At 48.9% G+C, this 12,818-nt stretch overlaps 2 protein-coding genes across 2 annotated transcripts; both read right to left on the minus strand.

The window, feature by feature from the left end:
• Nucleotides 1-10: 10 nt before the first annotated feature.
• On the minus strand, nucleotides 11-1,410 carry N7473_001974 (nitrilase; the record flags this gene model as incomplete). Its single annotated transcript, XM_057147914.1, has 2 exons — nucleotides 11-847; nucleotides 937-1,410. 2 exons carry the CDS (start codon nucleotides 1,408-1,410, stop codon nucleotides 11-13), a joined length of 1,311 nt encoding a protein of 436 aa, XP_057011568.1.
• Nucleotides 1,411-2,790: 1,380 nt separating this feature from the next.
• On the minus strand, nucleotides 2,791-4,631 carry N7473_001975 (putative choline sulfatase; the record flags this gene model as incomplete). Its single annotated transcript, XM_057147915.1, has 2 exons — nucleotides 2,791-4,161; nucleotides 4,221-4,631. The coding sequence occupies 2 exons, from the start codon at nucleotides 4,629-4,631 to the stop codon at nucleotides 2,791-2,793; spliced, it is 1,782 nt and encodes a 593-aa protein (XP_057011569.1).
• Between the last annotated feature and the right edge of the window lie 8,187 nt (nucleotides 4,632-12,818).

Consider the following 12,818-nt stretch of genomic DNA (forward strand, 5'->3'; position numbering starts at 1 on the left):
ATAGAACCCCTCAAATAGGAGGGGGATTCAAATCCAACCCCTCAACACTAAACTTAAACGCATCACTCCTCGAATAGCTACCCGCAACATCCAAATCCAATCGTCCACGCTCACAATCATCCAGATCAATCTTCGCAATAGCGAGTCCATCCCCAGCCGCAACGGCATTAGTACCAGTACCACCCTCCCTCTCCGCAGCGGACATACCAAGCGGTGCAGTACTAACAGCCGCCTCCTCACTATCCGGTGTATCATCGGTACAAACCTCCCACAAAGGTCCGGCTAGGACTTCGCCAAGGGGCGAGATAATGCAACTCCCGCCGCGACAGATATACTCGGAGTCAGAGCTGGAAAGGTCAATCTTTGAGATTGAGGTAGTCGTTTCAGTAACTGGCTGGTTGTCTGCATGAGTCGAGCACTGAGGCCAGGCAATTTCATGTGGACCTTCTGGTGTGATGGATAATTTTCGCCCGCTCGGCATGTCCTGTGTTGGCAATGGCGAGGCAACGATTTTCCTGGGAACTGCGCCTGATTCTGTTCCCTTGGTTTGACCGGTAACCCAATCTGGAAGCTCGTTGGCACGAACACATTGGTTTGCAGAGAGGACGAAACATCGCCCTTCTTGGCTGACGGTGCGCATTAGTGATAACCAAGTGTCTCGGGCATCGGCCGTGGGAGCGAGATAGATGTTGACGTTTTGGGAGTATAGACTCTGTCGGAGGAGGGGCATGTAATTTTCCCAGCATATTGCCGCGGCTAGGGTCAGTGGTATACCGTTCAGGGTGGTAGTAACGGCTCGAAGTGTCGACGGTGAACCCTGAGCCCAGATAAGACGCTCCGATCCAGTCTATCATGAAACCAAGTATTAGCTGTAATCCCAATCCCCTACACAGCCACTGCGTAATTACAATCTAATCCACGAGTCCAAAAACATACCGGCATAACCTTCCTCCTCTTCCCCAACGTCCCCCTACTCGGATCAACATAAACCACCGAACAATACAAACTCCCCCCAGCCCTCTCCACAACCCCAACAACCAAAAAAACCCCCGTCTCCTTCGCAACCCTCTCCAAAAACTCCCTCGTCCCATCCCCCCTCTGCGTCTTGCCCACTGCAACACTCAACCGTCTCTCCACCCAATCCTCCCCAGCCCCAGCAGGCGTATCGCCAAGATCAACCGCATCCTTGAAATAAGCCAGGAATTGGTCGCGCCCGCGAGGGTCCCGACTACCCACCGCCGTACCGAAGGCGCATGTGCGCGGGTACCCGCCGAGATAGGCTTCTGGGAAGAGGAGGAGGTGGACGCCGCGGCGGGCGGCGAGGTGGGTTGTTCGTTCGAGGGCGGCGAGGGTTTGGGGTGTTGTGGGGAGGGTGCGGGATTGGGAGATTGCTACTGTTAGGGAGGGCATGTTCTGCTGTTGATGAGGGAGCTTGGATAATGTTGGTCTGAGGGGTGAACGGGGGAAGTCGAGGTTAAGTCGGTTGGAAGTTGATGTATAGAAGTGGGGAAATTAAGCCTTGACCGAAGAGCTCGGCCCCAAGCTCCGGTCCATCGTATTATGTACTCCACACTCCTACTGTAGGCATGGCTCTTGAAGTATTAAACAGTGTTTTCAATTCAGCACTTATCCAATACGTTGTAGATTAACTAGTACCTAATAGGTGTTTTACAGAAGTATACGATGAGAATATCTTTGCCAGTCGCTCCGGAGAGATGAGGTCATTGACTATAGGTCACGTGATATTAAAAGTTAGGAACGTCTGAGCAACATACAATGATCTTTGGGAGTAAAAGCTAGTAGTCTTGCATAATTATGGCCTGGAACTCATATTAAACTAGTCTGATCTCCCGCGGGCCTTTTCAAATTCTAGGAAATTCCGAGTCAACGTAAGAGTCTTCTCCACACAAGACTAAGCCGAGACCACGACAGCCCCGCGTTGCGGGGAATCAGATAAAAAGTACCGACAGCAACTCCGCAAACAGCCCAAGACTAAGAATTTAGTCCAATACGAGCACCCTACTACTCGCTGAGCAAAGTTTTATGCTTTTACTCTTGCCGCAGGTGACATCATACATCGTTCATCTGTAGCTAACGTGAAGTATGTTATACTTACTCCAGAAGTTAAACAGAACCGAGAGAGAACAGGCATAAGTAAACAATTTCATTCTGTTCGTTACCTTAGCTAATGTACGATACTTTGTTTAGTTCAGTCTGTTAGAAAATATCCATATCCACAAATTCCATTTCCATAACCATTTCCATGACAATGACCCTTTCCCATATATCACCTAGGGCGAGAACACCCAACCCGGGATTTTGAAACCAAAAATTGGAAGTAGTATGTACAGAAACGAATCGAAAAAAAGATATGCCACGCAATTCTGCAAAAGCCAGAAATTCAACCTGAAGATGCAAACTCGTGTGGTCAAATGAATAGAATAGGACAGTATCAACATAAGAGGAAATGATAGTTCCCGGGTATAGCGCCTCGCTGATGAGATGATGTTAAAGAGCAGAATGAGAACGAGAACGACATCAAGAAAACAAGTGTCCAGAAATTGATGATAATGTAAGAAAAGGCCATGCGGAACGAAATGGAATGCTCAAAACGCAATGAATCGGGTCATGTCGAAATCAAGTCATCAAGGGTGCAGTGCAGCATGCAAGAAACAAAAACAGTATCGGGGGCCGTTCTTTTGTACAGGCTTGTCTTGAAGATCAGATCAAACTGTGCGAGAAATCCATGAAACGCGGCTCAACTGCTCAACAACCCAGTGCAATTCCATTTCAAGCAGAAATGCCCTGAGCAGTAGCGGCCTGCTGCAATACGCGCGGCCAGCGGGAGATTAACTCGACATCATCAAGCACTCCCTTGCCTTGGTTACGCACGTACTGCTTGCTCGGATCCACGCGTGGCTCATAGTCCCAGAATGAAGGCGTACCCTGGATCAACGCAGAGTACACCAGGCGCCGGCGACGCTGCGACCGGATCACATCCTGTCGGATAGCTTCCATATCCCAGCGGTTGTTGGTCTCCTCGAGGAAGAAGGCCAACAGCTTAGCTGGTTCTGTGGTATCGGGCAATGCGGTGAACTTTGCCGGACTGGGGGTGCGAGGAGGTGTGGGCGTAGATGAGGGGAAGGGGTATTGAGTCGAGTTGTTGGTGGCGCGTTGTGGGATGGGCGAGACGCGAGGAGTATCGTCGGGGGTGGGCAGATTGGCTGGCACGGATAGAGGGTTGGCAGGCTTGCCGGTGGCAGTAGCTCTGGTAGTCGAAGGAATGGGCAAACCTGCGACCAGGTTGACCTTCTCCTCTGGGTCACTGACCAGGTCGTACAGCATGGGCGGGTCAATAGTCGAGTAAATGAACTTCCAGCGACCACGGCGGATCATAACCAAGGGAGCCTGGGTGCCTTCGCCCATGTACTCGCCGTACACGGTATCAGTGCGAGGACCATCTTCGCCAGTCAAGTACGGCACCAGAGAGACACCGTCGAGCGGGAGTCCCGGCACGAGAGGCGCACCGACCAGACCGGCGAATGTGGGCAGTAGATCCATAGTGGAAACATTCTCGGACACACGCTTGGGAGCGAATTTCTTCGGAGCATGGAAGAGCATCGGCACACGAGCCGAGTTCTCGAACCAGGTCATCTTGTACCAGAGGCCACGCTCACCAAGCATGTCGCCGTGATCACCCGTGAAAACAATAATGGTATCCTCGTCCAACCCGGTATCCTTCAGCACCTTGAGCAGCTTGCCAATGTTGGTATCGACATAAGTGCAGGCGGCATAATAAGCGCGACGGGCGGCACGAATGCGCTCATCGGGCATCTCCTTGCCGAACAGATCGATGCACTTGAGCACGCGCTGGGAATGGGCGTCTTGCTGATCGTGTGGGATGGCTCCGTTCTTGGGCAGGGGAATTTCGACATCCTCGTACAGATCCCAGAACTCCTTGGTCATTGCGTAGGGGTCGTGGGGGTGCGTCATGGAGACGGTCAAGCAGAACGGCTGGTCGGTGCGGTGGCGCACGTGGTCGTACAAATACTGCTTAGATTTGTAGATGACCTCCTCGTCAAAATCGAGCTGGTTCGTGCGTACCACGGGCCCGGCTTCCAGAACGGACGACATGTTGTGATAGTAGTCCAGGCGGATTTCCTGCGTTCAAGTTAGCCCGTGTCATCCAATTGACGCCAGAAAAGAAGAACAAAACTCACCGGCTCATCCCAATTGACCGACCAGCCATAGTCACCAGGATAGATATCGCTCGTCAAGCGCTGTTCATAACCATGCAACTGATCTGGACCGCAAAAGTGCATCTTACCCGCCAACGCCGTGTGGTACCCCTCGCGACGCAGATAATGGGCGTAAGTCGGAGTGTCGGCGGGCAGATCCGCCGCGTTATCGTAGGCGCCGATCTTCGAGGGCAGTTGACCGCTCACCATGACGAAGCGCGAGGGCGCACACAGAGGGGAATTGCAATAGGCCGAGTCAAAGACGACACCCTCGCTGGCTAAACGGTCCAAATTGGGAGTCTTAATGGGTGAGTTTTTGTCATGCAGAGACAACAATGGCGCGGCCATCTGGTCCGCCATGATGTAGAGGATGTTGGGCTTCTTGGTCGCCATGATGGAAGCAGAGGGAAAAGGAGAGGGAAGAAATGTCCAAACCCGAATATGCTATAGGAATGGAAGAGAAGAAGCACAGTGTACCGGAGTTGGGGGAGGGGAGGGTAGATATATGAAGCCGAGTGAATGGAGTATGTGGGGAACTGAAGAGAGAAAAAGAAAAGAAAAAAAGATAATACAAAGGAGGCCCGAGACCCAAAAGAAGGAGAGATACTGAAATAATATTATATTATTATAATATTAGAATATTATAGGCTGGATAATCAATCAGATTATGAACATTATTTGGGAAGGATGATCCATTGTAATAAAAAAATAAAATAGAAAGCGAGAAAATAATTTAAAAAAGTCATGTACGGCGCTTGTACGGAACAATTGCCGGGGTAGACAACTGCCCCATACTACTAATTATTACTGTAAGTAGTTGCGGAGCCTTCCGAGGTACAAGAGCCCTCATACTTTATCTTATACATTTTCAAGTCCATGCATTTTTTAGTTTCTTATTCTCCGCATGACGACTACTCCGGATTCGATTAGCCTTCCTGCATGGAAGATCAGGGGCAACCAAAAAAGAAAGACTGACGTACGACTGGGAGAAGGTGCAAGATGGGCTCATTCTGAAGTGCGATGGTGTGATTGTTACGGTGGAGAAATCCGATCGACGTGGAGTAGGTAAGAAGTGGTAACAACTGGTATGGATGGTATTTTATTCGTATTTTATCCGAGTATGGTCAGGCACGCTTACGCAAGATACGGAAGCTACGGACGTATATCGACCTCCCTGGAAGCAGAACCACCAACAAACACTGGATATCACTAATGGAAATTGACGGGATAAAGGGATACATCATGTTAGATTTGGGGAATTCCTCAGCCGATCAGCCTTTCTCAAGGGTCATGTGGTCACTTTGACAAAGGACTTGGTATCCAGCTCGAGGCACCCAGTCCGGTTCCATTCATCAGCATGCACCAAAAGGGATCAACTCAAATGGAATACGCCAGCTGTGTGCCGAGTAGTTGCCACTTGCAGTCCAAAGTGGGCTGGGTTTGGTTGAATAATGATCCAACTGACCAGCGAGTGAGTAAGTGACTCCTCCTGACGAAGGCAGAGTGGGATTTCTGATGAAGCATAAATTACGCCTGATTACAGCTGTAATACACCCTGGCCGGCGTAAGATTCACACCCCCGATCAGCCCCCCGGCTTCACCACCTCAGGCAGAATCACATAATCCACACTCAACACTACCAAGACACACTTTCCATGACCAGTTTTTTTCTAAAATTCACTCGACCCCAGGCAGACCTATCTTCATCGGCCCTGTTGACAGCCCAAAACCAGTACGGTTGACAGACCCTTGTAACGTAGCCGATCCCGCCGATGCTCCGGGCCCAACTTTGTTCTCCACTGGATCGTGTCACCGCAAACCGACCCAATCAGCGTCCATCAGCATCCACTCCGTTGACCCCTGGGGTGGCCAAATCCAGCACTAGTCGGCTTCTTAGTCGGGTCTTAGTCTAGCCCAGAAGTATAGCCGGCCTGCGATCAGTCCAATCATGGCTAATTCGCTTCCTACTCGGGCTTAGCGGGGGCTCTTCGCCCCACTTGCTTATCTTTGTGGCCAATTGGGAGCTGCAGTTATGTCCGAACGAAGGGACTGGAGAGAGTAAGAAAAAGAAAGGCCCGCGTGGTCAATTACTCTTATGGAGGATGGCAGGATGGACATACCAAAGTGAACGGCAGAGTCTGGATCAACAAAGTCCGTGACTGCCGAGCTAGGCACTGTAGAGTACGATGACGAGGCTGTCTGATGTGGTTTTCTTCGAGGATGACATGTGGAAGAAGCGGTGTATGTAGATGGATGATAATCAGTCAAAAAGGTTCTCCTTTTTTGGACAGATTATCATGCCTATCTTCTGGCTATCCTACACCTATACTATGGTTATACTATAGTAATACTATAGTAAGCCCTATTACAATACTCAGGATTCTCCTATCATCCAATAATAATATTCTCTTCATCCCCATAGTCCCGTTTCACAACACATGAGCAATCCCCCTGCACAAGCACGCCATGGGGTAAAAAAGCATTGCTCCCGTCCTCAGCCGCCGCGGCCCCGGACTTCCACACTATACACATTCCACATTTCCAAAGAAACAAGAATAGTACGTTAAAAAGCCATGATCTTGATTATCTCAGCCTCCTGTATTTACAATCCCGTTCCCCCGGTCTCCGAGGCGTTGCGCCAAGCAGGCGTCACCGCTGTTTCGCATTCCCCAGTGGATAATTAGCGCCGGGTGGGAAGTACTCAGTGTCTCCACAGTCAAATCAACATATCCACTCCGTCCAAGATAAAATATAGATACGAACAACATAGCGGAGGGAGGGAGACAGTACATACATCCCCGTGATACGTAACAATCACCTGCCCTGCCACACAGCATCGTCATCGCTCATGGCGGGACTGTTTCACCCGATGCAGAATGGCGCCAGCATCAACGTCGATCAGATCCAGAAGATCAATCCTTGTCTGGGAGGAGGAGCTTACTGGAGGATAGAGTCATACTTAGATGAGGAGTAGACTACCAAGTAGCAAGTAGCACTCGTTACAAGTACTCACAAACCAAAGACTAGTCAAATCTCCTCCCTCCATCCGTGCCAAGTATCTTGTATACCAACGATACACCGACATGCCTACAGCTTTACGTAGATGTGCAACGGTACATGCTACCGACGCACGGTACTCCGATGGTGAACGGGACCAACAGCCCGGTCCCCCGAGAACAACCCGCCGGCCACGAGTTCATCATCTCCTGGTTTGGTATTTTCTCCCCGATGAGGTTGCAAGGGTATCTGCACTGTACAGGGGTGGGTGGCTGGAAGCGGACATTGAGGAAAGGTGTCATATAGGAAATAAGTTCGAGAAGAAGAGTCATGAAATCTCAGACAGTCAGAATGATATTCCGGTAAGGTTCTAACTAAGTGTATTGTAGTAGTCTACGAAAGGATATACGTCATGCTTGAGGTACACATAATTGGTCAACTACAAGTTCTTAGTCAAACACGAAAAAGCATGTTTAGAACGATGACTAGAGAGGGTAGCCATTCTAGAAGTCCAATGGTTGAGAAAGAAGCCATGTCCATTCAAATCTCTCCCAGGGCCTTCTATTGAGTTCTATTGATTGCTCTAGCTTCGTCGGTGGACTAGTTCGGAATTCTTCTCTGTTAGGTACAATAGAGACACGTTGTAATTCAGTGGCTTTATAGCGGCTTTATTTTGGCAGCGCCGTAGCCTAGCAAGCTCATCCGTGCATAAATTGTTCACGAGGAGTCCCTATTGTATCATTGGGTCTTGAGTAAGGACCAGATTGTTGAGGCGGCCCACTCCTGCAGAGTGTTCTGAATGGCCGTGAATTGTATCACGTTTCTTGCCATATTAGGCTGGCGAGAACTTGATGGAGCCATGAGGAATTGTAATGTGTGTTCCCGTAGTTCTGTGTCCAATACCGTCCATCATTTGTCTGGATATTCCAGGGTCATGTTCCCAATTTCCATGTTGGTTCGAGCAGATGGCAGGTCCAAATCTTTGCCGTGCTCATGAAATTGGATGCTCGACGGAGTAAATCTTCGGGACCCATCACTCGTCGGTGGTATATCAAGTCCTGCCGTGGGGTGTATAATTCTTCCACGTGAGAGGTAGTGAAAACCTCAAGGCCGGCTGGGTCCTCAGTGAAATAGGTCGGTGTGCTCTGACTGCCTTGGCAAATTGTCGGTTGAGTGTAGGATGAGCGTAACTTCATGCTCGAAAGGCAGCTTTGAAGTCCTGGAATGGGGGTTTCGGGATTTCCCTTTGTTCGCTTCCCAATTGCCCAGCTATTCCCGTCCAGTGATACCACGCGATGACTGTATTCTCGAGCGTGGTTCGGCCCACTTGAATGTCAAAAGGATATTGCCATGACCACCCCCTTGTCATCTTTCCGCGATCTCCTCCAGCTGTTGGCCCAATGAGTCAGGTTTCTGGTCACCTGGACGTCTTCGAGAGTGTCTAGACTTTTTTCTCGTCGAAGAATAATCGAAGCCATGCTGAGCTTGCAGAGGAGGGACACTTAAGTTGTATATATAAGTGGTGTGAAAAGCAGAGGGAGAAAGAGGGAGGCAAAAAAGGCTTTATGAATCGAAAATCCGTTTTCGGTTGTTGCAAGTTTTGCTCATTTCTGTGCCGAGGTTGGACACAGTCGAGGGTGAATATGTCTTGATGGCAGCAGGCATACTTCTGTGATTGAATTAGCACTCAGTTTAGAATCAAATATGAATAGATATACACTCACTCACTTTGTGACTTGTTGTAGATGACGGTTACAAGGTCCCGTCTGCGGGAACTCAAGAGGGCGCTGTCCATGAATTCGGAGATATTCCTGGTGAACACAGACCAAGGTCTACATTTGTTCAGGGAGTAGTGCAGAGATTTCGTACTTTCGTAGACTGGAGGACTTGGATTGAAGACACCTTACCAATCCACAAGACCGTTCACCCGGACCCCGACTCTCGCAGACGGGTTCTTGACGTACCAATGTGCAAGGTCTCTCGTCGGCTGCGCATCCTTCAGGCTGTCATGGCCATTCTGCCCCTGCTGAATCTTCCGGCCCAAGTGAACCTTGGCCAGGTTTCTCAGATTGGGCGATTTTTGAGGCGCCGCAAGGCAGCTCTCGCAATTGAGAGTGTCAATCCCATCATGATATACTCAGCATAGGGATAAGAAATCCTGGTATTCCCCAGGGACTACCACGATAGTCCCTTGGCTCAAAAAGTCCCATAGACGGCGACGGGCAGCGTGGTGCCCGAGAACCATCCTGCCCGTATCGTATCGCGGGTATTATAGGGCATTCTCCAATGCACCTAAATATTTTCCATTCAGGTGACGCATTTTCACTTGCGGGAAAACAAGTGAGTCTAGTAGCGTCTCCCCAGTGAAATAATCTATTACACCGATGTGAACGAGCTCGGGTTGGCCAGTATAAGCAACTCCCATCTCACAATCCAATCCCTAAATAATTTCATCGGTAATTTATAGTATTACAGGCTCGGATTTCCTGCCTTCTTCGACCTCAAGATAGGTGTTGGCCATCATATGAACGATCGAAGGTATCCAGAGTCCAGAGGAGGAAGAACAAAGAAGATTTATATGTGACCGTTGTGTGGAAGAGAGGTGGTCGAGCTTGTGTAGACATTGTGGAGGGTTAAGGGTTGGACGTGGATATATGAGTGATGTGCAAAGAAGAGGGAAGGGAGGAAAAGGAAGAGAGGGAAGTCTTAAATAGGCAAGGGTACACATGACTGAGGCCTCCTCTCTAAGGCCTCAACAGCAACTCGTTTATGTTTGTTGTAATATTAGGACCTGTGAATTACCCGATATGGTTAGCTTTTCTGTTTTCGGGTTAGCGCCCCAATACACTGTCTTGTAATGTCTTTTGGGCTTCTTTTATTCAATGCCTTCGAGAACCTGTTACAAGCCAAAAGGAAACGGTGGAAATCCTGTACATTAAACGAAGGTATCAAGACTGGGGAAGGGAAAGGAAGAGAAAACTATCTGGTAGGGTGATGTTTGATATGTTCCACGATAAGCCTCGCATTTTGTTATCATCCCGATTCGGCCCTGTTTGTTCCTATTGTCGAGTCGGTCCTCCTATGTACGTCCAGGTCGTCACAGAACCCAGCGAATCGAGGTCGCCATCGCAATAATGGTTTAAGCGTTCGCAAAGTCACCAGAGAAAATGTAAAAACGGCTCTTCCTCATCTGCCAGCGGAATTGCTACTTTCAGTTGCAAATTTTCTGGAAACGGAAGAGACATTAACTCGTTTGCTCAAACCGAACGACGAATTATTCTCTCCTTAATCTGTACCTATATCGACGCAATTGGCAGAACTCTGGAGGTTCCGCGCTGTTGTGGGCGGCCCAGCGAGAGGAAGAGGCGACGGCCCGAACCTGCCTTTCGGAAGGAGCCAATAGAGGGGTGAGAGATATCGACGGCGGAACCGCTATTTCGAGCTGCGTTGAGTGGACACGAGGCCGTGGTGAAGCAGTTACTTACGATTACGCGGTGGATGTGGATTCCAAGGACCCCGATGGCCGAACGCCATTGTGGTGGGCTACGTTGGGTGGTCACGGGGCGTTGGTGAGTCTCTTACTTGAAACTGGGCTAGTGGATATTGACTCGAAGGACTCGGATGGTTAGACATCATCGTTCGTGGCTGCGTTGAAGGGCCACGAGGCAGTGCCCTGAAAAGAACGTAGTGAGAAATTCTGTGTCAAAATTTGTCCAAATGCCCTAAAATGAGGAGCGCGCGTCACCAGTGCCCTGAAACGGACGAAGTGAGAGGAAGGGGAAATGTCGAACACAGATAGGGCATATTACCGCTAGACCAAAAATGTGCCATAGGCAACATTCTTAGCCTTACGGGCTTCTTGTTGTTCCGTCAGGAAACCTCCCGCACGTGACAGAAAGGCCCGATATATTCGACTATTACCTCACTCTCTTGTTAATTTGTATCCCTGTACTACTCTTGTCCCGTATAAGCGGGCCCTTGCTCTAATATTTCATCCATTAAGGACTCTTAGTCTGCTACCTTCACTTGGTAATCTTCACTGATAGTGACAAGTCTATCTAATTTCTGCAAGAGTACTTCTTGCACTTTTCATGTCCTCGTGATATATTGCTTTCTTTAATTCGTCGTTAGCACAACGTCGCAGGCTTCATGACTGCCTTTTACCATGAAGTTATTCTCGCCTCGCCTTGTTATTAGTATTGTGCCGGTACATGGTGCATCACCAAACTCTGCCCTTACCCTTTTCAGACTAAATAAACCTTCTATTCTTTTCTTATCCATATGCACCTTACGGCTGTATCCAATAAAGTTACTTTTCGGGTACCAACCTTCGTTCCCTTCCACTTGCCGTCTCAGGGCATCGGCGTGCAGAGCTTGTGAAGCGCACGTCACCAGTACTACCCTGCGCGAGGTGCCCGCAACGTTTTGGTGCGTTCGTCACTGTTAAGCTCTTGCCCGTTCTCGCCACTGATTCGTCGATTTTGGCAGCCAAGAGATGTTCTTGTTGGCTATTGGCTACGTTGTCTTATTGCTCATCTACTTCTCCATGCTCTTTTGATTGCTGTTCTGCTGCTTTCTTTTTCTTCCTCCTTAAGCGCCTTGCTTTCCCATATTCATATTCGACCTGGGGATTGTAGTGGTCTCCAACTAAGTCGTTATATCAACTACGTTGAGCGAAAAAAAAAACTACTAACCATGGAGAATGCAGGGGTAATGAGCAATCACCAGGGCGTTGGTTCTATCTACAGAATAAGCAGCTATGGTAGAATGGCCATAACATGCTTAAAGTTGCGAGGAACAGGAAACGACGGCTGAAACCAATATGGTTTGTTCTATCACGGCGTTTAAAGTTGCCAGGACAGAGTAACGACGTATAATCAAGAAGGTAGGCGAATCCCGACTATATACAACAAATAGGAACACTTCGGAGAGTTGCGGCGTAATATTGAAGTTGGCAAAGCAAAAGAAGTTAGTGACGTTTTAGGAATTGAGAACACAAATAATGAAATGAAACCGCCTAGGCTGCGGCACACCCACAAATGCTGAGGGCGCTTTGGTAGTAGCTAGTTAGTTAAAGAATATTCTTATTACGTCTTTTTTCTAATAAGCTCCCAAAAACACCTCGCCAATCGTTGGCTCTTCTGGCACTCTCTAGTCAGATATCCGTCGCAGGTCCTGTCAACGAGGGCATTTCGATTTGTCTCCCCCAGAGCCTATCTCCTGACGAGAGATACAATTACACAGACAGTGCAGGTACATCGGTTTACCTTCCATGAGGTCCCCTTGATGAACTGCTTGAAGTCTAATCCCGAAAGCCTTGGACATAGAGGTATCTCGCAGAATGTAGGGGGGAACTAAAATTGGTAAACCCTATTCTCTCTGTATTGGAAGGACTTTTGTTGACTACTAGCTTTACATATGCTATATTCGCAACGAGATTACGCAACATTCACTGTGCAGCGGGCGGGTTTCGCTGGATAAACGGAAAGCAGGGCCTTGCGAGCGGTGCAGTTGAGATAATGATCTCTACAAGGTGACTGTACTTATGGAGTGGTTCGAAAGATAACTATTAATCTATCCAAG

The sequence above is a fragment of the Penicillium subrubescens genome, assembly GCF_028828155.1.
Source record: "Penicillium subrubescens strain IBT 31985 chromosome Unknown utg000002l_segment0_segment0, whole genome shotgun sequence".
NCBI classification, from domain to species: Eukaryota; Fungi; Ascomycota; class Eurotiomycetes; order Eurotiales; family Aspergillaceae; genus Penicillium; species Penicillium subrubescens.